This window comes from Accipiter gentilis, chromosome 18, assembly GCF_929443795.1.
Source record: "Accipiter gentilis chromosome 18, bAccGen1.1, whole genome shotgun sequence".
Taxonomy (NCBI): Eukaryota; Metazoa; Chordata; class Aves; order Accipitriformes; family Accipitridae; genus Astur; species Astur gentilis.
Window position 1 is genome coordinate 15,895,442 of NC_064897.1, and position 23,607 is coordinate 15,919,048.

A 23,607-nucleotide genomic window follows, 5' to 3' on the forward strand; every position below is an offset into this window, starting at 1 on the left:
TTTCCTTTCGACCCTGCGGCTTCCCTCACACAGCACTGGCGGCAGCTGCTACGGGTGCTTTGCCTTAGGCACCTACGAGAAGCTATGGGTAGAGGTTCCTCTCTCATGGCCTCTCCAGTCTGTGCCTCCTGGGCCACGAGTTGAGCGGCTTCATCCAGGAGCACCAATTTGGTTTTTTCCATTTGAGCACATTATGTAGTGAGGCTTGAATGTTGTTACGTTCCAAGTCAGGGCAGTAGCTGAGATAAAGTGGTAGGCCTCCTTTATGTAGGAAATTCTTGTATTTTCATCAGATCTGGTACATGTAGTCTTTCAAGGTAGCTGCTTAATGAAGCAAGGAAGGATTTTCCTTGCTATGTGTCCCTATGTGTGAAGGAACTCTATGTGTCAGCAGGTTCAAGAGAGCAGCACACAACATTTCTGAGAAGCCATTTGGACAAAAAGTAATAACAGGTCTGCGGGCTCTAAGCAAAGAGGGAAGATAAGAAAAGTTGGTTTTCTCATTGGAAGACAGGAGGGCAGGAAGCGATCTACTAATCTAGATCAATGTGAAAGACAGATGTATGATCTTCAGGCTGCTGAGATGATTTAAGCAGAGGCTTGAATGTAAGCCAAGGCTTAAACAGCCAAGTTAGAACTAGGTGACAGAAAAGGGTATAGAATTACAAAATAAAATATCTAGCCCTTTCAGTGTCCCGATCATTGTAGACCCCCACCTGCGTGGGTGGTTGGAAGCCATTTTTAATGCTTTGTGTAGCTACATAACACTTGTGTAATACTCTCAGGTGATTTTCTGTATAGCACAGGTAATCCTGTATGATCTTGGCCATTTGAGCTAGTTAGGTAGTAAAGGCAAAACTGTCAAGTTTACAGTATAAGCCTAGTAGACTAAATGACAGCTGTAATTACTGGGGGCAATTGAGATAACCTGTGATAATTCAAGAAAAGATTAGTTTTATTTTTCAGACTGGAGCAGGGTAGATGGAGTCCGTGAAAAGATGTGATTATAATAACAGGAAACAAATTAAAACAAGGTCACAGAGGTCAGATGAATTTTGTTACAAATTCTGTCGGCATTGTGAAACCAAGAAGCCTATCATGTTTGAAGATCTCTTGAAGCAATTATGCCATGCCTTTCTATACTTTGGTTTCTGGTCGCAGATGGCTGACTTGTCTGAGATCTTTGATTAACACTGAAGTGGAAAGTGAAGCTTAGTTTGAAAAGCAGCATGGCAAATGAGGCTGGGAGTGTCACAGGCTGTGCCTGTATCACATGCTTTCTTCAATGGTCTGCATGCAGCATCAGTTCCTTGCACAGTTGAATGCTCAGGCCGGTTCCAAGTTCATTTTGAAAACCGAATAGGATATTGTATTGATGCAGCTTCCTGAAGAATTGGCACAAACACAGAGCGTCAGTACATTGGGTCTGATCCCAAATTTACCTTCATGAGTGTAAGTCAAAAGCTGTTCTTTACAACTCAGTGGAAGTTATGCCAGTGGGAAAGTGATGAGAGAGAAAAATTGGGTTTGTTCAGTGCAGTGTGGCCATAAGCCCACTGAAACAACTAGTTTGAACCAACGAGTGAGGCAGTAAATCTCCTTTGCTGCTGCTGCTGGGTATTTCTTTGAGAGAGAGAGGAGGTCCTTTTATGGTTTGTATATTGCATTCTGCCATTAAATGAGTCGGGTTTTGTTCTTGTTCTGGAGTGTGTTGTGCTCCCATTGGAAGTGCACAGGCAGACAATGTTTTCCAGCCAGGGTTAGCTGCCATCTTACCTTACTGGGCAAAAACATTCTTGTAAGCCTGGACAACCACACATTGATCTAGTTACTTTATAAGTCAGTTCCCAAAACTTGTAACAGAAGAAGATAGACACAGTTGAGCTCTTTAGCATCACTTACCTGCATCCCGATCACGGCGTAGATGAAGAACAACATCACTATTAAAAGAGCCACATAGGGGAGAGCCTAGAAATGAAAAAACAAAAAAAAGACAAAAACAACAAAAAAGAGAGCACTGTGTCTCCACCGAGGCCGGCACACTGGAGCCTGCTTTACCCTCGTGGCTTTGGGAAACTGGGCAGAGGCTGGTCCCAAACGTGGAGTCTGTAATTTGGCCAGATGGCCACTAGATGCCTCTACAGGCCCACATTTGCTTGCCCTCTCCGTCACCACGCTGCTGCCACCCAGCTCAGGCAGGCTCTGACTGCTCCCACTCGTGATGGTGTAGCTCTGCTGCGTTCAAGCCAGTCCTGCCCTTGACGGAATGAGGAAAGTGAGGGCAAAACCAGTGTTTACAGCTGCTTACCAAGAGGAGAAAACTCTCATAACCAGTATTATTCTGGCACTAATGGCAATGTGATTTTTTCTGGATCCAGTCTGGTGAAATAAAAAATGCAACAGCTGCTGAGATCCAAATTCAAGTCTTCTGCTACAATGGCTAGTACCTTCCTAAGTACCTAAAGCAGCATCAGCTTTGTTCCCTGTACCGCGTTAGGTGCCTCTGATGGTGTCTGCAACGCACTGAATGTCTGTGATCAGCTGCTGAAGAGGAAATGCAGAGCCCTGATATGCAGAGCTGCCTCCTAAGGAAGAGGCCAGTGCAATCAGCAGTGTTGAGTGCTATCAGTTTCCTCCACCACTAGCAGGAATCAAGGGCACAGCTCGGGACCTCACAGGCTCAGGCTTTTGAGGAGGAATTTTCTACTTTCTTGCTTTTGAAATATATAGTGCTCAGACCAGAGATTTCCAGACCTTACTTCAGAGGTGATGGGTGGACACATCCATCCTGAAAATGTGAGTACAGTCCCTGATCTGGAATTTGAACACCCCATTTCACAGAGTATAAAAAGCCTACAATATTATTGTTATTATTATTTTTAAATATAAGATTATTTGCACATTTTAAGTTTATGCCTAAATTCAACAGGGCTAAATCCTACAGGAAGGATCAAAGAAAAATTTTCAGTGACCACTATGGAGATTTGACTAAGATCTGCAGAAATCATCTCAAAGAGATTTGAATATTAAAATGGCAAAAATTCAAACCTTCAAACAATGTCTGTAATCATCATCTCGAGGCTCAGGGGCAGATTCCTCTGTGTTTTATGGGGTCAGACAAATCTGCATGGTTACCCCGCAATGTCAGTGGAGATACACCAGCTCAGAACTGGGCTCCAAACGTTTTGTGATGCTCTAGTTGGGACCTGATACACACAAGACCTAAGGAGATCTCCTGGGATAGTGTCCAGACAGGACCTGAGGTGCATAACCTTGCCAGTTCTTCTGTCTTTCAAATGGGGATGAGAAAAGTGTCTTCCCTCCTGGCTGTCTGGTCCTCCACTTTCTTTCCATGTTCTTCTGCTCAGCCTGCTCCTCTCCACTGATGCACCTCTCTACTCATCTCTGCCCCTTGTTCCCCATGGCTCCTTCAGCTCCCTACCTCCCGTATTCCACTCCTCTGGCTCTGTCCTCCTCTGTCTCTGTCCTTCCCTGACTTTACAACTTTGTCCTTATGATTCCCACAGCCTTGCCTTGCCCTCAGCACCCCTCTCACTTCCTACTCCTCCCACTCGCCAGCCTGGGCTCTGTTGCTATCTCTGCAGGCGGGAACCCCGCTGAGCTTTTTCCCACCACAAACTCCTCTGACCAGTGCCCCAACTTGTATGTAAGCACTGTGCGCCGTGCAGGTAGGTAGGATGGCATCTGAAATCCAGCACAGGTTTGTTGCTTATTAGGCTGCCCTGTGTGAGCAGAGATGCTTCCTGGAAGCATGTGGGGACACAGAGAAGAGCCCATGCCAGACAAAATCTGCAGAGGTCCCAGATTTTGTCAGTGGGAGTGGCTGAGTTAAGAGCTCTGCACAGTGGCTATTCTTAGCTACCAAAGGAGCATCCCAGTAGTTGCAAGAGGAGGAGCTCTGAGCAGAGAATACCATGTTATAAATGGATAAAGGTTTCAAGGGAAAAGGCACTTGCCTGCAGTGCTTTCCCCCCACCTCCCCCACTGTGGAAGATACCTCCCTTGATACTTTCTCCCATCACCCTACACCCCTGCCTAAAAGTGACTCTCCAATCAAAGAGGTCTGAAGGTCACTGGAGGGAAGTACCAGGCACTCCCTTTCCCATCCATCTCATCCTCTCCAGCCAAGAGCTGTGGCAAGCTGAGCTCAGGATAAGAGCGAGCTATTGCTAAAGAGGCTGGAGGGGCATAGGGGCAAGGGGAGGAGAAGTGGGAGCTGGAAAGTGTGACTCTGTTCCCTGCATCAGGGATGGCTGAGCTGTGCCAAGGGAATCTCATTCCTATGCATGCAGACAAAATGGTTCCCCCTGGAGCCGCTCAAATAACAACCTGGAAGTTAGCAACCGTGTAAGCAATGGAAAAAGTCGCTTGTGGTGCGGGTGTGTCAGAAAACTGCTATGCAATATTAGATCCTCTGGCAGTCAAGGAGTGTGCAAAATAAGAGTCCTCTGCATGAGCCTGGTGGTCTGGCTACTGAGACCACCCGAGAACTGCACTGGAAAAGGTCCAGACTGATCACTAGTGTACACATGTGCTACTTCTGCTGACAGAGGCAGAAGTTGTGGTGATCCACAGCACTGCAGGCTTTGGTCCCAGCTTGGGTTGTAGCTGGTGAGGTTTAAGATTTAAAGCGCGGATCAGCTCCTTTCCAATTTGAGTCAATACAAATGCTACCAACCGTTTAAAGCCTCAACCTGAGGGATATATGGTTGCTGTTTCAAGAGTTGTATGTTGCACAAGTTAGTCTTCCATGCTTTTGTCCAGTGGTGTGTCCTGCATCTTTTCCCATGTTGGACCACCATTTGTATTCCTGTGCTGTCTTTCCCTGACGCTTCCTCCAGACCTGCCCCAGCTAACATCCAGGTTGTGTTGGCCCAGTAAATCCAGGTCAAGTACTTGTAAAATGCAGGAATATGCTATGCTTCATCTCTACCATTTTTCTATATGTGGTTAGGGGCTGGTCTGGAAGCAGTTTTTCTAGCAAATAGCTATCTCTTGGTGTTTGTTTTCCACCAGAGGTGACAATTCTTATCCAGTCTGGTCTCCTTTGCCTTCCCCTGTCTACTCTGGTACTTTACCTACCACTGAAATGCAACCTGCCTCCAGGGCAAAAGCAGCAGCAATTTAATAACTTGGCATCGTTACCAGGGCCAAAGCTGTGGGGCCAAAAAGGTAAAATTCTTCCGGGATGAAAGCATGGGGGGCACACACCTCAAGTACTCAATGAAAATCCTCAAAACAAGGCTTAAGGGGAGCTTAACTGAGACCTAGGCCTTTCCCATAGCTGTGTATTTCGCTTAAAGCAACAGATATAAAATACAGCTAAAATTGAAAAAAAAGTAAGAGGAGATTGAAGGGTTACAGACAGGCAGTAATTGAGTTGAAATGAACTATCAAGGCTGTTCAGGAAGGTCTCAAGCAATTACTCATGCTTTAAAGATGAAACTCACACCCAGGCAGTCATCCCCTGCGAGCCCCGTTTACTTGACTCTCGTTTGTGCCACGGGTCACTAGTGTGCATGGCTCTGACCCGCAGCCTTTGAGCTCAGGCACTTGGGTGAAACCCCTCCCCGAGAGGCCACCGAGGGGAAATAGAAAAGGAGTTAGGTCTTACTTAGAGATAAGTCAAGGAATACCTGGAAGGACTTGATGAAGGTCCAAAGCAGCGTCCGGATGCCCTCCCCTCGGCTCAGGAGCTTCACGAGACGCATCACGCGGAAGAGTCGGAAGAAGGTGATTGAGATGCGAGAGTTTTCCTCTGCGTTCTAGAAGCCATTGGCACAGAGGCAGGAGTTACAACAGCACGGGAGGAACAGGGGCCCTGGGCCACAGAGGATGCTATGCCGAGAGCTCACTGCACTGTTCCTTGTCCTGGTACCGCTCCCTGGGCTTGCACTGCTCTGGCACCCCAGGGATGGGCTGAGGCTGGTCAAGCCTTCCCTCTCTCCCATGGTGGTAAGGCTACTCTGTGGGGGCTCTCAAGGCCATCGGCCTCTCTCTTCAGGTCACCTAGACTTTTGGGGATTTGGGATATTTATGCTATAAACCCTTCCATTACATCTCCCCCTCTTGACGGAAAGATGCAATTCTCCTTTGACGTTGTACTGGAAAGATACTTTCTCTTCTGACCTGTCTTGGATGTTTTACCCCAGCAAGTGCCTCAGCCAGCAGTTCTGGTGAATCTGCTGTCAGGCATCAGCCACGTGCCACTTGCTTTGCTGGGAAACACTAGCAGGTCCCAGGTCTGCTCCGGGGTGCGAAACCCCTCAGGGGCACGGCGTGCAGCCCCCTGCCCAGCTGCTGGCGTCACTGGCACCGCTGGCAGCCTCGCTGTCCCTGCGCTGCTGTGGCCATGCTTCTGGGGGCCGGGCCGTGGTCGCTCGCTCCCGCTGCCCTGTGTTCAGGCCTTTTGCATTTCTCATGACCCCTTTGTATTTCCCACAGTCTGCGCACTGACTTTGTTTTTTTTAAAAACATTTTATTTTGGCTTCACTGCTACTGTTCAAGCGTGCAGTATTTTAAAATAGTCTTTCTTCTGGGCTGTTTTTTTCCTCACAGCATCTGCTTTGTCCCTAAGCATTTTCCCTTGGGCCCGTAACCAGCTCTGACGTTCCTCAGCCTTCACACGTGTGAAGGCAACATCCATCTGAGCCCTGCCACGGCAGCAAGCTCACCTGGGCCTCAGCAGAGGACACGCTGCCTAGCTCAAGGGGAGGCGAGGCACAGAAAATGCCATGTTTCCCAGTTCATTAACTCCCTAAAATACTGTGAGAAGCCCGTGGAGCTGGTGGTTTCCACTAGCAGCACTGTGGGAATGTGACCTCCTGTCACAGGGGGGAGATAACACTGTCACCCTGCCACTTGACCTGCTGTGGAGCAAAGAAGTGCATGGAAACCCCCTCTCTGTCCCCACCCAGGCTGCAAAGACCACAGTTTGATTCTAAATGCCACCAAAAGAGCAACATTTAGGAGGAAGAAACAGTGCAGATCACCCCCACTGTTAACTACTCACCACTGTGTAAACCAAGAGAGAACAGACCCTTTGGATTTCCTGTCATCGGGCAGTGAAAAGAGCAGCTGCTTCCCTGTCTGCTCCTGATAAAACCCACGGCACGGGAACCGCACGGATCTATGTTTCTGGGATTAAACGTCCAGATGAGGACATGTACCTGTGCGCTGCGTGTGCTCCTGTTTCCAACCCAGGATGAGCAGAAGGGTGCTCAACTCCGTCAGCCCCCGGCTCCTGCTGCGCAGCCTGGGGGGCACAGAGGGGCCACAGCTGCTTGCTGGTGTGCGTGCACCCCGCTCGCACAGAAAGCGCAGCGCTATGTGCAATAGTTCAGGATTGCATCCTAGCTGCAGTTTGTCTATCTGTGGTGAATCACCGGTGGATATTTTGGGTAGCTTCCTCCAGTCTGCAGCAGAAGCTGATGTTCGCTGCTCGTGCAGTAACTGGGTGAAAAAGATTAGGGGAGCAGGCTGTGTCAAGGAAAAGCCTGAGTGGTCCCTACATCTCACATCATTCTTGTTTTCTGACTTGGACAATGGGCTGGGGTCTTCAGTGAATCGGAGGGAGTTGTTCTGAGGTGAAGGAGGGAACGTGTCCTCCAAGGAATCAAAAATCATGACATTCAGTGCTCTCAGCACTACAGTCCCAGAGGCCTAAGTCCAATACCACCTAAGAGAGAGTTGAGGTCTAAATTGAAAAGTTGTGTGGACAGCAGTACTGCTGTGGTTGTGACCAAAAAAAAAATTAAAGCTTTCTTATTCTACCTGCTGCTGCTCTTGTCGGCTTGGCCCTTTGGATGGCAGCAAGTCGGGACATGCATCTGGACAGAGGTTTTAGCGTTCCTTTGTCTTTCTTTGCTGAGAGGATGCAGCTGCTTTAGGCAGAGAATTATCCCTGTCCTCCTAGACTCCTGGAGTAGGAAAAGTCTAAGCAGCGGATAAAATAATAGAACAAATTCCTCCCTGACACAGATCTGCAATTTACTGGCATCAAACACTTAGCCAAAACCACTCAGTGATGCCTCGGGATATTACGGTCATTTTAAGACAAGGTGGCTACAGATTAGCTGGTGCTTGAGTAGCCTTGCTTGCTTTCTCCTGGCTTTCATCCAGCTTTTTGAAGGTGTATCCTTGCCGGAGGAGGGAGGTTCTGCAAAGTGGCAATCAAGAGACTGGAGTTACTGTAACTCTGTTGGGGTGGTGTGGGAACTGCCTTGTACACCAAGGCAGCAGAGTTCGTGTGCACCATTGCATGACTCTTTTTTGTGCAGAGTATGAACTCAAATGTCACAGTGAATCACCTCATTGAAGAGGAACTTAAGAGTCCCAATCCTTCCTAGTCTGGAGGCTTGGACATGAAGGCACATTGCACACTCATTTAGTGTCACATTGATAGTGACATAGTTTGTAGCTAACAAGAAATCTTACCAGGTCTAGTTCTCTCTTGGTGATTCATTAGAAGGCAGAACGACAGTTAACTTGACCAAAGGAAAGCTCAGGATGCACAAGAAATACACATGTGCAGCATATTCACAGCTCATGTGAACACCAGACTCACACCAATACACAACATGGCAGCTTCATGCACAAATAACTAGGCTGGGCTTGGAGAGAGAACTCGTGATCACGGGGAAGAGAATAAAGGAGTGTGTTAGAAAGAGTGTCACAGAAGCTGGGAGGGTGGTCTGTATTTTCGGTCTTACCATAGAGGAAGAGCATTGGGTATGTTCAGCTGGCTTTAAAGAAAGGCAGACAGAAATAAGCTGTAATAAGTCTCCAATCAAGAGCCCTAGTAAACTAGGTCTTGGCTAACACAGGAGCAACAAAATGGCAGAAGAGGGCAAAAGGGTGTTTGAAAGAAATGCACAAGAGGCTGGGCTTATTCCCTAGGATGGCCAGGATCAAGGCTGGCCATGGCAGAAGTAGGTACAACTCCCATTAAATTTCATGTGAGCTGTATCCACTACCACCACGTGTGAATTGCACCCAGTATCTTGTGAGTGCTAGACATCCTGGCATCCAGGCAGTGGAGGTACTGATATTGTTAAAATGTTTCTTGTATCACTACTATCAAGTTCGATACAGGGGCTGATTTAGCTCCCCAACTCAGATCTAGGCCATGTCTGCACAGGGACCAGCCAGCTTCTGGTGCATCAGTCGGATTTGTAAACCCATAGTATCCCAGTGCTAAAGCAACACTTTCTATTTATACATCCCCATTCCCTTACACATAGTTCTGGGTGATAATGTTGTTGTTGCTAAGACAATGGGTTGGGACAGTCTAATCAGTTGTTGGCAACCCTACAACACCCACCACCAGCTGTGGAAAGTGGGTTGGTAAAGCTCATTAGCTTGCTGTACCTTCACCCACCTCTCACCAAAGCTCCAGGGACCCAATGGATGTGCCCTTGGAGGCCAAGCTGAGCTCGGTTGAGCCCTGGTCATGCCTGGAAGAGTCTAGTTGCTGCAAACACTCTGCCTGACATTCCTTGATTAAATTCCAGGGCCATTTCCAATACTGAGAGCAATTCTAAAAACCACCCAAGGCTGCAAATACCCTTAGGTATAAGAAGCAGAACTGAAAATTAAATAAAACCAGCTTTATCAGGAGTCCTTCAGTTCAATAGTAACATAATCCTTCAGGCCTAACCTCTACCATGTGCCCCATATGCCAAACCTGTCTGTCATTACTTCCTGTGACTACATTAGCAAAGCTGAAATTGATGTATTTTTTCGTCTGCCAATGGCAGAATTCTCCTCTAGTGCAGTGGAGAAATCCTGCAGTGTGTTTCTGCTCTCCAAGGATGCTGCAGTAACCACACTGGCGTTGTATTACCTAAATAAAAACTGTAGTTTGGATGCACAGCCTATTTGGTGATATAGGCAAATGAGAACAATTAAAAACTGAAGGTGCACCTAATCACATAATAGTCTTTTGGATTAACTCATTGGTTTGGTTGTGTCAGCTTTCATTGGTTTTATCCTCCTCTTTCACATGTTTGCTCTTGTGTTTTCTTTTCAGATCACATACAGGCAAAAGTTAGCTTGAATACCAAATAAAGGAGTGGTGCCCATAGAGACGTTTCTTACAGACCAGGCATGGATTTTGATTCTGTGTTGCTGGGCAAACATCTCCTTTCCAGCAAAGAGTTTCTCTTGTCTCATCCCCCTTCCTCTTTCCAGTTTTGCAAATCATCTTTTCTAACAATAGAAGGACCCTTATTCTGCTAGTTGCTGCATTCCTGATAGAAGGTACAAAGCCCCTTCAAACTAGCTGAAGGAAGACCAAAGATTTTCAGCACCTTTCAGGATTCTCCATCCTTCCTGGCTGACAGTGTTGGTGCATCTGTGACTGACTGGCTGAAGATGTCTTGTAAGTTACTGTGGAATATTATACCTTAATTTTCATTTTGATATTGTTAGTATTTTATCAGAAAGTGCAGATAATAGTAACATAACAGTAAAAAAATCTGTATAAAAGCATATGACTGTGTAAGGCACTGTTGATACCAGATGCTCAACTCAGAGGAACTGGCATCACGTTGAAAAACCAGAAACCAAAGGTTCTGAGTATCTTTGGCACTGCTAAGAAAGTGAAGTAGAGATTGACTTACTCCTCTCTTATTCCCGCTAACTGGCCTGTGTTTTAAGATGGGGTCACATATGTAACAAATTATATCACTACCTACAGTAAAGTCTCAAAAGCAGCATGGGAAAGTTTCCATTAACGCTGGAAGTGGTATTTGTACAAGCTGTAGCACTGTGGGCTGAGGTTCCTGATAAGCTTGTACATACAGTATTTTGTGCGTAAGTATATAAAGGGGAAATCAACCCCCAGCTGTGGGTTACTGAATACATTTTCTGATATCCACAGAGGTTTCAGAGAGAAGCCAAATCCTACCATTTTCCACCTGTGCCAAAAAGTCACCATATGGACCTAAGCACAGGTATTTGAGAACCCTTTAGTGGGTCTTTCAAGCATAGCCATTCCTAACTATAAAGCCAAGAGAGCTATTGCTAGATTTTCTGAGAATCTTCAGGCTTGCAAGTGATGTGGATATGCCAATTTTAGGGCAAGGATGGGCACCTGGCACCTGAGAACTTAGGAGTCACATCAGTTCACAGGGATGGAGGCATGGTGATAGGTACTTGGAACTAAAGCCAGTGTCTAATGCCCATCTGAAGTGGACAGAATTTCATTTCTACAAATCTCAGAACAATGTACAAAAGTCCTCATCTGTTTAATGTCTTTGAAAGAGCTTTTGGAGAAGCTACACCACTTAACAGAAGGCAGCCTTGGCTGTATTCTGTTTTACTTGCAGCCACCTCTTCTCCTGCATATGGTCTAACCTGCAAAGGAACTTCAAGTATTCTACCCTGCTTCTATCATTTGGGGCACAAGTAGCATGCACACAACTGAATGAGAAAGGGCAACAACAGTAACAGTGAGATCAGTCAAGAGATGACGCTTTGCACAATTTCCATTATAGAGAAAAGGGACCTGAAGTATAAATCACAAACAAGCCCAGGAGCATATTCAGAATGACGTAGAAGGGAACCTGCAGGCTCAGAGTGGGAAAAGAAATATCTGAGGCAGGATGCGTCTGTGTAAAGACACTCAATGGGGATGAATGCAATGAAACTGCTTGGGCCGTTTCTCCCCCCCCGATGTCACCATATTGAAAAAGGTAATAGAGATGCTACGGAGCAGAAGAGGTCAAGAAACAGAAAAGCAGGCTCTAGAAGCCAAAGTAAAGATGCAGTAGGATAAAGACTGAGGGATCCCTGAAGCATGTCTGAAAAGCTCTTCAGAATATTGTTGCCTACATATATCAATTATTTTCAATGTGTAGCAGAGCACCAACATTTTAAATGGACACATTGCTCGAGCTGCTGCTAACCTGCGTGCATTCTTAAAACCCCTACAGGCACACAAGAAAAAGGCGCAGCTTATGTCCATCATGAATTCAGGATCCCAGGTAAGGAATTCTCTGGGAAAAGAAACAGGTTTATTCAATGGAGGGATACTTAAATTCTTAGAGGCCACAGCACCGAATAAGGTAACTGACAGTACTGTGTTCCTGCTAATCGTGCTCCACCTGGGTAGGTGGGATTAAGGTTTACTGGTGGCTGTTTGCAAAGAACACAGCACCTCCAGATGGGTACAGGGAGCATCAGACTTGCATATCAAACTTGGTGTCTGATCTTGCCATCAAGTCAAGGAAATAGTTTTTAACAGGTTGCGTTTATGGTTTTCCAAATCCCGATTATAGCATGAATGCTTTGGAAGCTAGGAGAGGATAAAATTTGTACTCCAGGAGAACCAGTTTCAATGTTTCAAGGGCAATACGTAACAGGCAATATCATACAATGTTTATGCTGTAATGTAATCCATTTGAAATTCTGAGAAGGGATGAATTGACTCTTCAGAGGTGTAAAGACAGGCACAAAAAAATGAGCAAAAAGACTAAAGACTTTGTACCATCATGGTAGTATCATCTCCCTCTGAAATATCCATGGCTTAGAATATCTTCTGGATAGATAAACATTTGGAAGAAAACAATAAGGTGTGCTAATGAATAGATTCAAAGGAAAGTTTCAGTAGAAAAAGTTCTGAGAAGAAATATCAATCCCACCTCATCCCTGTGGAACACTGGGGATGGAGGACCATGCTGAGACATTTGAGTTCCCTGGGGTCTTTGGCTGGTTTGCTGACAACTGTAATAGCTATCCAGAGAAGCAGCACCTAGAAATGCCGGAATTTAGGCATTTAGTTCTATTAGGTTTGTACAGCATATATTTAAACAATATATCCAAAGAGGCTCCGTGACTGATGGCTAAATATGTTTCAGTAGTTGTAGAAGCCTGACTGCCACTGAGATGATGATACAGGCAGATGACATTCCCATTACCAGCACTGTTGATGGTTGTAATTTTTTTACACCACAGGACATGTGGAAGATGATGAGTTCAGCTCCTTCAGAAGATCCAGTCTTTTCTAGGAAGTCCAAACTGATTTTTTTCCTGGTGTTTGAGGCATAAAACTTCCTTGCTGATAGTTTTTTTTTTTTTTTACTTTCTAACAAGATTTCTTCCATTTGTAGGGAGGAATCTCTTTTTGCACGACAGAATCCAACCTTTATGTTGTGGAGAACTTTGGCCTGGCTTGATCTGCAGAACATTTATGTAGCCAAATACACAGTGTTATTGTTGCTTTGTTAGTCAAGGTTGTCTCAGTCAATGCAGTGGTACAATGGCAGACTTCTAATTTTACCTGGTAGCCCTAGGTTTGAAGACATGAGAGGAAATCTGTGTTTGAGACTTTGGCACCATGATATGACAGAGTATCTTCGTATTTCTCAAGAAAACAAATGGTCAGATGCTTATGTTGCCTTTTGTGACAAATAATCCATAATGGCATTTCTCCATTGAGGAAAATACGGCTTGTGGATGAAGCTCTTGGGAGACTACTTGCAGTAGTTGGTTGTTGGTGATGGATGTCTGCTGAGATGTTTCCTTGATTGCTGTTGATATTTGGAGAATGAAAAGTTACCCATGAAGATGCTGTATTTGTTGGGAACTTGTCCATTGGTCTGTTAGCCTTCTCCCATGAAGAAGCAGGTGATAGATGTTCACTTCTTGCTTTTTTCAACTCATTGCAGGAAGGAAGACTCTGAGAATCTGCACTGTAGAGTTCACCTGAGAAGGCTGCAGTGCTGTGTAGCTCCTTTGCAGTTCCAGGATATTGCTCTTTCCTATCTCAAGTTCTTTGTATCTAAAGGTCTTCCAAGAGTCCTGCCTACTTTAATCATACTGCATCTGTGACCTTCTTGGACACAAAATGAAGGATGGAAAGAGACATTCTGGGGAAATGAACTCATCATACAAACATGGATAAGATTTTGAGGGGAATTAAAAGCAGTTTCATTAAGGGATACCTGATGACCAACAGTGATTTGATTTTGTTGCTACAGAGAGTGAGAAAGAACTAAAGGGCTGTTTCAGCTGCTTGGCCACTTTATCTTGACTGGCTGTAGAGGACACAAATAGGGCAATGGCAAGCCAACAGCACTACTGTTCTGGAGATTTTTCTTTCACCCATGTGGGTCACACTGAGATGGGAACTGCAAGGACATGAGCTTCAAGAAGGACAAGAATTTACCAGAGCATAGGAGAAAAAGAGGTTTAGAATTTATCAGTGCCATGGAGACATGATAAAAGAGAAGACACTAGACTTTCTCTTGCGTTTGTAGTGTCAAAAGTCTGAAGTGACCTCAGGAGGCTGGCTAACACAAGTCTTTGTGGAAAGTTGGAAAAAGTCAGGGTTTCAAATCAACCTGGCTGCTGGCAGGTAATAGCTGCCATTACACTGGGGAGATACCACAACCCCTTCCAAAGTCATCTGTCTGCCACTGCTGTGTGTGGTTTTAATCACAAGAACTCTAGAGATGATCCACCTGCCACCAATGTCTGTGAAGTTATTATAAGACCAGGCAGAAACATATCTGGTATTTCTCTGACAGGGAATACTACTGGATTGCAGATGGCATAATTCTCAATTCCTACAACCTTAAAGTGAAATCACATTATTAGCAGGGGGGAAAAAAAAAGCCAGGCAAGCTGCTCAAATTCTGCATTCTTCCATTAAGTGTGCAGTTTTTTGAGAATTTCTGGGAATATTTTGAATAAAGCTAGCCAGAATTATTTTTTCCTACAAAAATATTTTCTGTTAGAAGAATGCTGATGCTGAAAGTGAGATGTTCTGTAGAAACATGTCAATTTTGAAAAAAAATTTCAGAAATGTAAGATTGAAATTCACATTTTGTCCTCGCACATTTCAATTTGAGTTTTCATTTCCATTAGAAATGTTATATAACTGAAAAAAAAATCAATCCCAGACTAAACTGTTTTTACTTTACTTAAGCAAATGTGTTAATTTTCCTCAATTATTTCTGCTGGAATAAGCTTTTACTGAAGATTTTGCAATTTTAATTTTTTATTCTATTTTAAAACAGAAAAAATGTTACAAGGGGCTTTTGTGAAACAAAAATTTAAGCCTTCTTATAGCTCTAATCTGGGTGAAGCACCAGAGGTTTTTTGATTCATTTTCATAAACTGAGGTTTGGTTTTAATGCCTATTAGAAAAGGCCACCATCTTACAGGAAAACAGGGAATCAAGGTGTATGATGCTGCCTTTACCACGGCAAATAGTGATCACCTTGCTGATTTCCCTGGAAAAAGCCTTGAGTTGTTCCAGTGCAATGTAACATGCTAATCCTCAGGCAGGTCTGCAGAAGCTTCTGAAATCTCTTGCACTGGGGAATTAAAATTTTATTTGGTGCAATAGGGGAAATTGGGAAAAATGTGATACCTACAATGAAGTTTGCCATTACATTTCTGCCTGCACTAAGTCCTGTGGGTCAATAGACATCAAGTGCCAGTTCATACAAATGCAATATATATGCATTTATACTTCAGACAGATTCCACACGATCTCAGGGGAAATATTAGCATATCCGTATGCAACAAAAGCCTATTTCAAATACAGTTAATAAGGTCAAGGTAACTTTTAAAGCAAATGAGTCCTGCAGCTATCAGTTTTTTCCCTTCATTTCCTATGTATTCTAAAGTTTTGAAATTCTAGAGCATGCTTTTCTAATTAGCTTCAAATATGCAAATCATACCAATTTGAATAGCTTATTAATTAATTTCATATATATATATCCATGAAATTGTCAGACAGTAATCTTATGGTTCCAAGTGCTTAAGGTACATATAAGGAAAGTCAATTACTTTAATTTGGTTATGCAGATTACCCTAGATTGACAATTACTGGACAGTTAATGAAAGAGTTGCTTTTTACACAGCTGAAAGCTCTATTTTTTCCCATGACTTTCAGAAAAGCAGAACAATTGGTAAAGTATATCCATGCAAATTATTCTTAATTTTTCAGGATGTTTTAATAATCCTTCCCATTAGCTCTGTGTAAATGATGAGTTCAAGTCTTACGGTAATCAAGCCTGGGGGGCTCCTGAGAAAAAAGTAGATACTAAACACTATCAGAGATGTAGTGCTCATCTTCAGGTACAAGTACTGGTCTGACTCAGAGAGGCAGGTGCAGCTTGCCTGTGTTCTATTATTTGTATTTTGTGGGACATGTAGCCAAAAAAAGACCTAGAACATTTGGATAGCAAGGCTCTAAAGATAAACCGAGCCATGACAATAAATGTTGAAAGGCTATTTGTCCAGGACCTTCTACTTTTGTTTTACAGGTGGAGCGACTTTAAGGATTTTCCGGTTTCAGTATCAGCTGAGGAGAGGTTTTGCTGATTTGAACACCTCTACCAGAAGCCATGTGTGACAGTGGACTTTTTAAATTCAACTTGCCTTTTCACTTGACGGATTCTTGATTCTCAGGGCAAGGACTCCCAAAGGAGGTGATCAGGCTGTCCCAGCCCAGAGCAGACTGAGGGGGGTGACCCTGGGAACAGACCAGACCACTGAGCAAGACGGAGAGAGAGAAAAAGTGTGAAAATTTAGAGTTCCCAGGTCTCCAGCTTTCCTCAGCTCTATTACCATCCATGCCAGTGGTTTCCTCATTGCTGTTCCTAAGTAGTCCAATGTGCCTCACTGCCTTTCCTACGGCAAAGTTAATATGGCTTTTAAACACCAAACCCAGCAGTCTATTTAACACTGTGCTAGAAAAGGCAGTCGTCTTTTCCTCCACCTCTTTAGGAAGATCTATGTCCTCTATTACACTGACCATTATTCTCTTTTCTTTTTTTTCTTTTCTTTGGGAGGTACAGAGGAAGGGAAATCTGATGGGACTGGTTTTCCAAAAGGTGCACAGCCTGTATCTGGTTTTGACTCATTTCAAATGACAGTTCTTTTCCAATCCAGGTTCTCCCATCCCAAATACCCAAATAAATCCATTAGCTTGACTTCTCCTTTGTAGCAGTGTTGTGAAAGCACAGGTGTTCTGGAAGGCTGCAAGTAGTGAGATGGTCTCTGACACATCTAAGATGATGCCACTGATTTTCATCTTGAAATGAAGAAGGAGACTGTTCAAAGCATTCATACCAGTCTTGGTTACTTTAAAGACATGCTGTTGTGTGCTGTACAAGGTATTGATTTTTCCATTTCTTGTAGCATCCCACTGCCTGTCTTGGAAAGGATAATGGCAGCAGAGTTCTTCTCTAAGATGAATTTCTTGAGACATGGGTAGGCAGGAGCTTTCCTTGTCTCCAACACCTTGCAATACTCCATTAGTACTGAGAGGGTGAGTAACATCTACTGGCTTCATCTTCCCTGGGGGCTGATAATTTGAGGAATCAAGCAAAATCCCAGAAGCATGTCCTTCTGTCATGGCTGTGCTTGTCCTCAGTGCACTGAGTGTTTGAGCTTCTACAGCCATTTGTTAATTACTTATTAAGTACCTAATAGGGTTCCATGGTGTGGGAAGAGGATAAGGAAGAAGGAAAAATGAAGAACGGATTGAAACTTCGTGCCCTCTGTGTATTGGTGTTACTGGGGTTTCTCTGGGCAGCCTCACCTGCCTAGGGCTGGAGGGCTTTGGACTTTGTAGGGCTCCATCTGTGAAGGGGTTTGCTGGGACCTCAGTCTGAAGGGTTTACTGTGATGTGGTTGGTAGCGGCAGGCGAATCTGGAAGGAAGCCTCAGTAGCATCTTTGCAACTCCTGTATTACTGATGGGAAATTACACTGGTGGTATTAAGATCAGAAGCAGGCCTGTGGTGTACAGCAAAATACCCATTCCTCAGTATGATAACTCTTCTGGGGACTAACAGAGCCAGATGGAGACCAGATCATGAGCAGCTTTTTCCAGGGAGGAAGGCAGGCAGTCTACCAGCTCAAAGACTCTGCATGCAGTGTTGCCAGGATCCTTCCTTTGGCAAGCTCTGGGACAGGGTGAAGATGAATGAGCCATCTTACGCTTTGATGAAGGTGCTGAAAGAAACTGCACATGCCACTGAAACCAGGAGAAAACCCAATCCACCTTCATTCAAATGCAACAGGACTGTGGACTGCAAGAGACAGTAGCTACAAGTGAAATAGCAGCCCCTGTTATTTTTGGGTAATGAATCTCTGCTCAAGGGAGGCTAGGCAGAGATACCAGCAGCCCAAAGAGAGAGTTTGTTATGGACCATTTTCATTTGAGATTTGTAGCAGTTAGTATTTAATTCCCAGGCTGTGTCTTTTCATTGCCTTTTAAATTAGAAAGTTATTTAATGTTGATGCAGAATGTTTCCTAGAAAAGAACATCCTACAGGGTCATACTGGATTTCTGTGTGTTAATATGGGATACAATAAAGCCTACAAGCCATGCTGGGATTGGAAAAGCCAGTCACAGGCATTATCAGAGCACGTTACAGGTGGTCATAAGAAGACTGCAGCTAGCTGTTACAAAGCTACTGAGCAACATTTTTTTGTTCTACACCTCTTTCTAAGAATAAATGATTATTGATTTGATGAATTCTTTGGTTAAAAAAATAGTAGGGATACCCTGGATGATATGTAATGCTCACTGTGTGTGATTTACTATGTTCAAGTTTGGGCAGACAGCTGAGTCTCAAAATCCCTAGCTCTAAATATCAATTTGTTTTAGTGCCTTTTTATTAACAAGTGTTTCTTTACTGCTGAGGCATCGTTGCCTTCATGTCTGTTCAGCTTAGGAATAGATGTCACTTGATCTGGCTTTGGGTGAAGCAGATGTTCTCCCACTCACTCAGGCAAGGCTCAGCAGATAGCACTGCTGACTGGTGTCTCTGAGTATAAAAGTGGATTTTGAGAGAACGACTGGGATGTGACCAGCTGGGATGTCCCATTACTCTGCAACAGTTTTACTAGCAATTAGAGCCAGACCCACACTGTTGGCCATCAATCAGCTGACCATAAGCAGCCATCCGGTCTCCACAGCTAGGTCATCTGGATGCAGCAGGGAATGGGTCCCATTTAGCAGATGTCTGGGAAGATACATGAAACAGAAGTCATTTTGTTGGCCTGTTGTGCCAGACAGTCTCCACAAAGAACAGACCAGTGAGGGAAGGTAAGAGTACAGCCATTTTAAAAACAGTTTGTCCAGTGAGAAATAAAAAAAACCCCTTATGTTTGCCTGGCTGGTACATATGAGGGTAGAGGGAGCAGGGCAGGAGCTAAATGAGGGTGCTAAATTGACTAGATTAGAAAGGATAAAATTAGTTTTTATGTGTTTACCTTTGATTACAAATCTGGCTGGGAGGCCACATTCTCTTGCCTACCAGCAAAAAACCCCACAATCAGGTCTTTAATGGGAACCTCAAAAATTCCTGTTAGTCGGTGCATTTGGGTTTGCAAAATGGTACCCATCACCATGCTGAACTGCTGCCAAGTGCCTGGCACAAAAACCTTCACAAAGGGGAACAGCCTTTCCCCTGGACTGATGGTATCTTGGCTGAAGACAGACAGGAAAAATCACTGATAAAGTAGGTAGAGGGGAACTAATTACTGCCTTGCTGAAAACTACTCCTAGTGCTCCTGGGAATAAGAAACATGATCCCCGCTACCCAAGATTTCAGCAAAATTTGGAGAAAGTCACTGGGGATAAGAAGATGGGGGAGAAGAGAAAGTTAAAGAGGAAAACAAGTAAAATACTTGTGTGTGTTTTCCCTTCTTCCATCACCTTCATTGCTTTCATTGCAACTGGCAGTGCAATCTGGAATGAGTTAGCAGATCTCTAAATATGCATAATAGTACGAGATGGTGCACACAATGAGGTCTTGGAGGACCAACGTTAAAAGCTCTTGTAATTTGGATGAAGAACAGAAGCATTTACCGCAAAACTGAATGTGCGAAATACAGGGGATTGTGCACCCTTTATTACTGCAATCTGTGTGTAGAGAACGGCAACGCTGGAAAATTCCATGGGCATTCTCAGCAAAGTAGGTCTTAGAAAAAGAAAAATTAAATGCCAGAAAACATCTTTCACTGCTTCAAGGAATTGCCTTAGATGACAGAACCAGCTGGATTCAAACTCACCCAAGCACCTTTTTGACCACCTAACTTATGGTGCTTAGGGAGTTACCATTAATTAACATTAATACATTCAGAGATGATCTAAGGAATCAGAGTCAGAGATTTTTCTATGGATTCATATAAAGATACAATCTCTATTAGAGTTCAGGGAAAGTGAAAAGAAACTTTTCCTAGGCAAAAGGAATGATTTATCCTGGCTAGCAAGCTAATGGAAAATATAACCAGCTTTGGGTAGTTCTAATGTTTTTTATTATTTTTTCTTTTGTGCGTTTTAACTAGCTTTCTGGAAAAACATATTGGAATTAAAAGGAAAATGAAATATAACTGTATTATATCACAAATGTTGATGCCAGAATATTGTAGTGTGTTTTTTTAAAAGTGTTGTGATAGAAAAATGACAAGAAAAATTAAATACTGGTCAGAAAATCTGGAAGTAGGTCTTTTAAAGAGCTCTTTGTACTGAAATGTATGTCACACGCTTATTTTACCATTGAACCAACACAGGACAAGGCCTGTGGTACTTTGTGTTCCTACTGTTAGCTGTTATTGTTACTGCAACAATAATTTACAGTCAAATAAGAAAACAGGACTCCTTCTCTAAAAGCCTTGAAACCCACCAAGGTTTTGGGTATGTGATAGCCTGCAGTAATTAAAAGCACGATACACTCCTCAGTGTAGTCAGTGAGACACTGTGCCCCACCATTTTAAAGTGAGCTCTAAACATTTTCACTCAGAAGGACTCCAGACAGGTTTGTGCATCAAGTCTTACAGCTCTAGGGCTATCTAAGCCTCTTTTTGCTGCTTTTACAATTAGCTTTTAAGAACTTGCTCTCCTGGATTCTTTATCTTCTGTTTCTCATATTTTAATTAACTAGCATCTGTGTGGTTAAATTTATACATTAAGGCAAATTTTTTTTTTTATGCTACTCTTAAATCTCCCCTGCATTAAAATATATTCTGATTATTCCATGCACCTGGAATAATATTAGAGGCCAAGTACAACTAGTAGTTTTGTGGAAATCACAATATTGATGTATTTCCTCAAAACTGGGTATTATGGAGAGTCTTTCAAAGTGGGAACTACACGCTTTCTTCTTATTGTGCTAATATTGCTAGTCATCAGTAACAGCTCAAATACTCAGGTAAACTGAGGAAGGAGTCATTTGCATTTACTATCCCTTTTTCTGCAAAAAATACATATTTTTTTTTTTCTGTTTGCCCATAATTTGTACAGATTTCCTTACAGCAAAAGTTGTACAGTTACCAAAATCACTTCTTTAAATGGGCAAATTGCCTTATGAACTCTGGAAATGGACTCAGAATACCAACATTTTTAAGCCAAAAGAGAAAAAAAAAAGAGGCCCCATCTTCCTGACAAAAATATAGATAAATAAAAACAAAATAACCCTGTTCAAACATGGTTGTGGAAAGATAGTCTTACCATACTTCTTTCTCACCAACCCAGGGTGAAAAACATGCACTAGAATTGTTGATTAAGCATAGGAGGTGATTAAATTCAAATCGATCTAAGCCTAAGTGGGGTGGAGTTCAGGGCAGCTCTCCTGATGTTCACCAAAGGCAAAATAAAGCACTAGCATTTGCCACTGCTACAGCTCACAACCATGCTTCAACGTGGCTTCTGCATAGAGAAGTTGGGGCCACCATGGTGCATTACCTGGATTATTCTAGCAATAAACCACCACCAGATATTAAAAAAAGCAAACTAAATCTCCCCCCACCACCCCCCATCAATTTTATCAGTAGTTTTTCCAAAAAGAAAACAAGTCATATATACATACACATACACACACACAGGGATAGCTCAGAACTATGTACAACTTCCAGGATGGCAGCAGTAAGGGTATGACAACACAAGATGTCAAAAGAAGCCGCTGTGCTTCTCCAGCCCTTTGCTACATAATTTGGAGGCCTCTGCTACCCAGACGGCATTTGAGAAAGAGGGAGAGAGAAGGAGAGAAGGAGGGAGATGTTTTCTGCCTCTTCCAGAAGATTTGGGTAAACGAACTTGCAAGTTCTAGGAATTGCAAAGATTTGTGTCCAGTGGCAGCTGATGGCCAAAATCTGAGCAGCAAAGGGCATGGAAGCAGAGAGAACCAGACAGGTAGAGACAGACAGACAGACAGACAGACGCAGCGACAGAGATGAATGCCAGTCCCAACTGAGGTGCAGGCTAGATGTATGTCGTCCTTCCACTGATCCTTGCTCCCATTGCGGGGGTGTGTGTGTATAGGACTGTGTCACAGGGGCCGACGGCTCCAGTCCTTGCACAGGCGAAATGCCCTGGGGCAGTTCTGCCTGAATAAGGATCGCAGTATTTAAGCCACTGGTTCTCTGCCTTCAGACACATTGATTGAGGGTGAAAATGAACTTGTGAGGTTTAGTGTGGCTGGAGACGAGGGAAAGGAAAGCAAGGGAGAAAAGGAAGAAAGGCAGGGGGTGGGTTAAAAGGGAGAAGTGCAGGAGAAGGTGAGGGGGAGACTTGAGTATAGGCTGTCAGATATTCCAAAGAATGGGAGCAAGAGCCCATGACAAATCATATGAAGCCTCTTGATACCGAAAGCAAGATGACTGTAAGGAAAGGGCCCATGCGCCTGGTTTAAGCCTGAGCTGCTTTACTTCAGAAATAAAGACGACTAAAGGAGAAATCACTGCACAGGTCTCCAAGTATTCTTGGGACCTGAACACTTTGGTACTTCTCTAGCCTTACTGCATCAGTACTCAGGAATCAACCAAGCTGCAGCCCTCTGCTGACTTCCTACCAGAATTTGGAAACCTTTTCAGAAGTGCAAGATATAAAGTACTCAGCTCTCCTAAATATCTGCTAGACAAAGGTCAAACCACTACCCAGCAGGCCTGGGCACAACAGATCAGACCAACAATTTCTAGGGGAAGTAATACAGCAAGATGGGTTTGGGGTTTCTCTAACCTCCTTCGTGGGGGTGCTACTTTCTGAAGCACCCAGGTCCTTTGTCTCCCAGATGCCACCATGGATTAGATCACACACGACATTGTACTTTCCTTTTTTTCTCCTCCTGTGACCTCTCCCATTAAAAACCCCCACCATTTCCATCAACCCTCAAACCAGCCGCAATGCTCACTCATAGGAAAATGTGTACTGTTTACAGCAGGAGGGCAACTTACGCAGGGAAATACTCCATTATTTCACAAAAACCTGCTAGTCACCGACTCCCTATCCCTGATAGTTCTCATCTCGTACCCATGTACACCCCCTGGCTCATCACATCTGCTGTATTGCATTGCATACCTGTCACAGGTACCTCCTCCTCCTCGGTACCTCCTGCAGCGTTCACAGACACGCTCAGACATGCACGTACGGCCACTGAGTGGAACAGGTGGGATGGATACCAGTCCAGATGGTTTTGCTCAGTCATCCTCATGCACTCCCAGACACAGCTGATGAACACAGAGGTACCCGCGCATGCAGACACGCTCAGAGGCACGGGCAGAAGCCCTCGGCGACAGGCTCACAGGTAGGCACAACCCCTCCCTCCCTGACATCCTTTCA

The 23,607-nt window shown here is 44.0% G+C and overlaps 1 protein-coding gene and 1 long non-coding RNA gene across 3 annotated transcripts in view; one reads left to right on the top strand and one right to left on the bottom strand.

Annotated features, from left to right (window-relative positions):
• The window catches only part of LOC126047934 (uncharacterized), a 44,293-nt gene extending 23,396 nt beyond the window's left edge, over positions 1-20,897 (top strand). Inside the window, exons 3-5 of the long non-coding RNA XR_007508735.1 lie at positions 10,052-10,402; positions 11,958-12,008; positions 16,302-20,897. This is a non-coding gene — a long non-coding RNA (uncharacterized LOC126047934). The remainder of the gene's footprint in view (positions 1-10,051; positions 10,403-11,957; positions 12,009-16,301) is intronic.
• Positions 1-23,607, bottom strand: part of CACNA1C (calcium voltage-gated channel subunit alpha1 C) — a 492,824-nt gene that overhangs the window by 30,100 nt on the left and 439,117 nt on the right. For both annotated transcript variants that reach the window (XM_049822254.1, XM_049822255.1), the window contains 3 exons: positions 8,733-8,765; positions 5,658-5,786; positions 1,903-1,968 (listed from right to left, as the gene is read on the bottom strand). In XM_049822254.1, the coding sequence (XP_049678211.1) occupies positions 1,903-1,968; positions 5,658-5,786; positions 8,733-8,765 (228 nt within the window). The remainder of the gene's footprint in view (positions 1-1,902; positions 1,969-5,657; positions 5,787-8,732; positions 8,766-23,607) is intronic.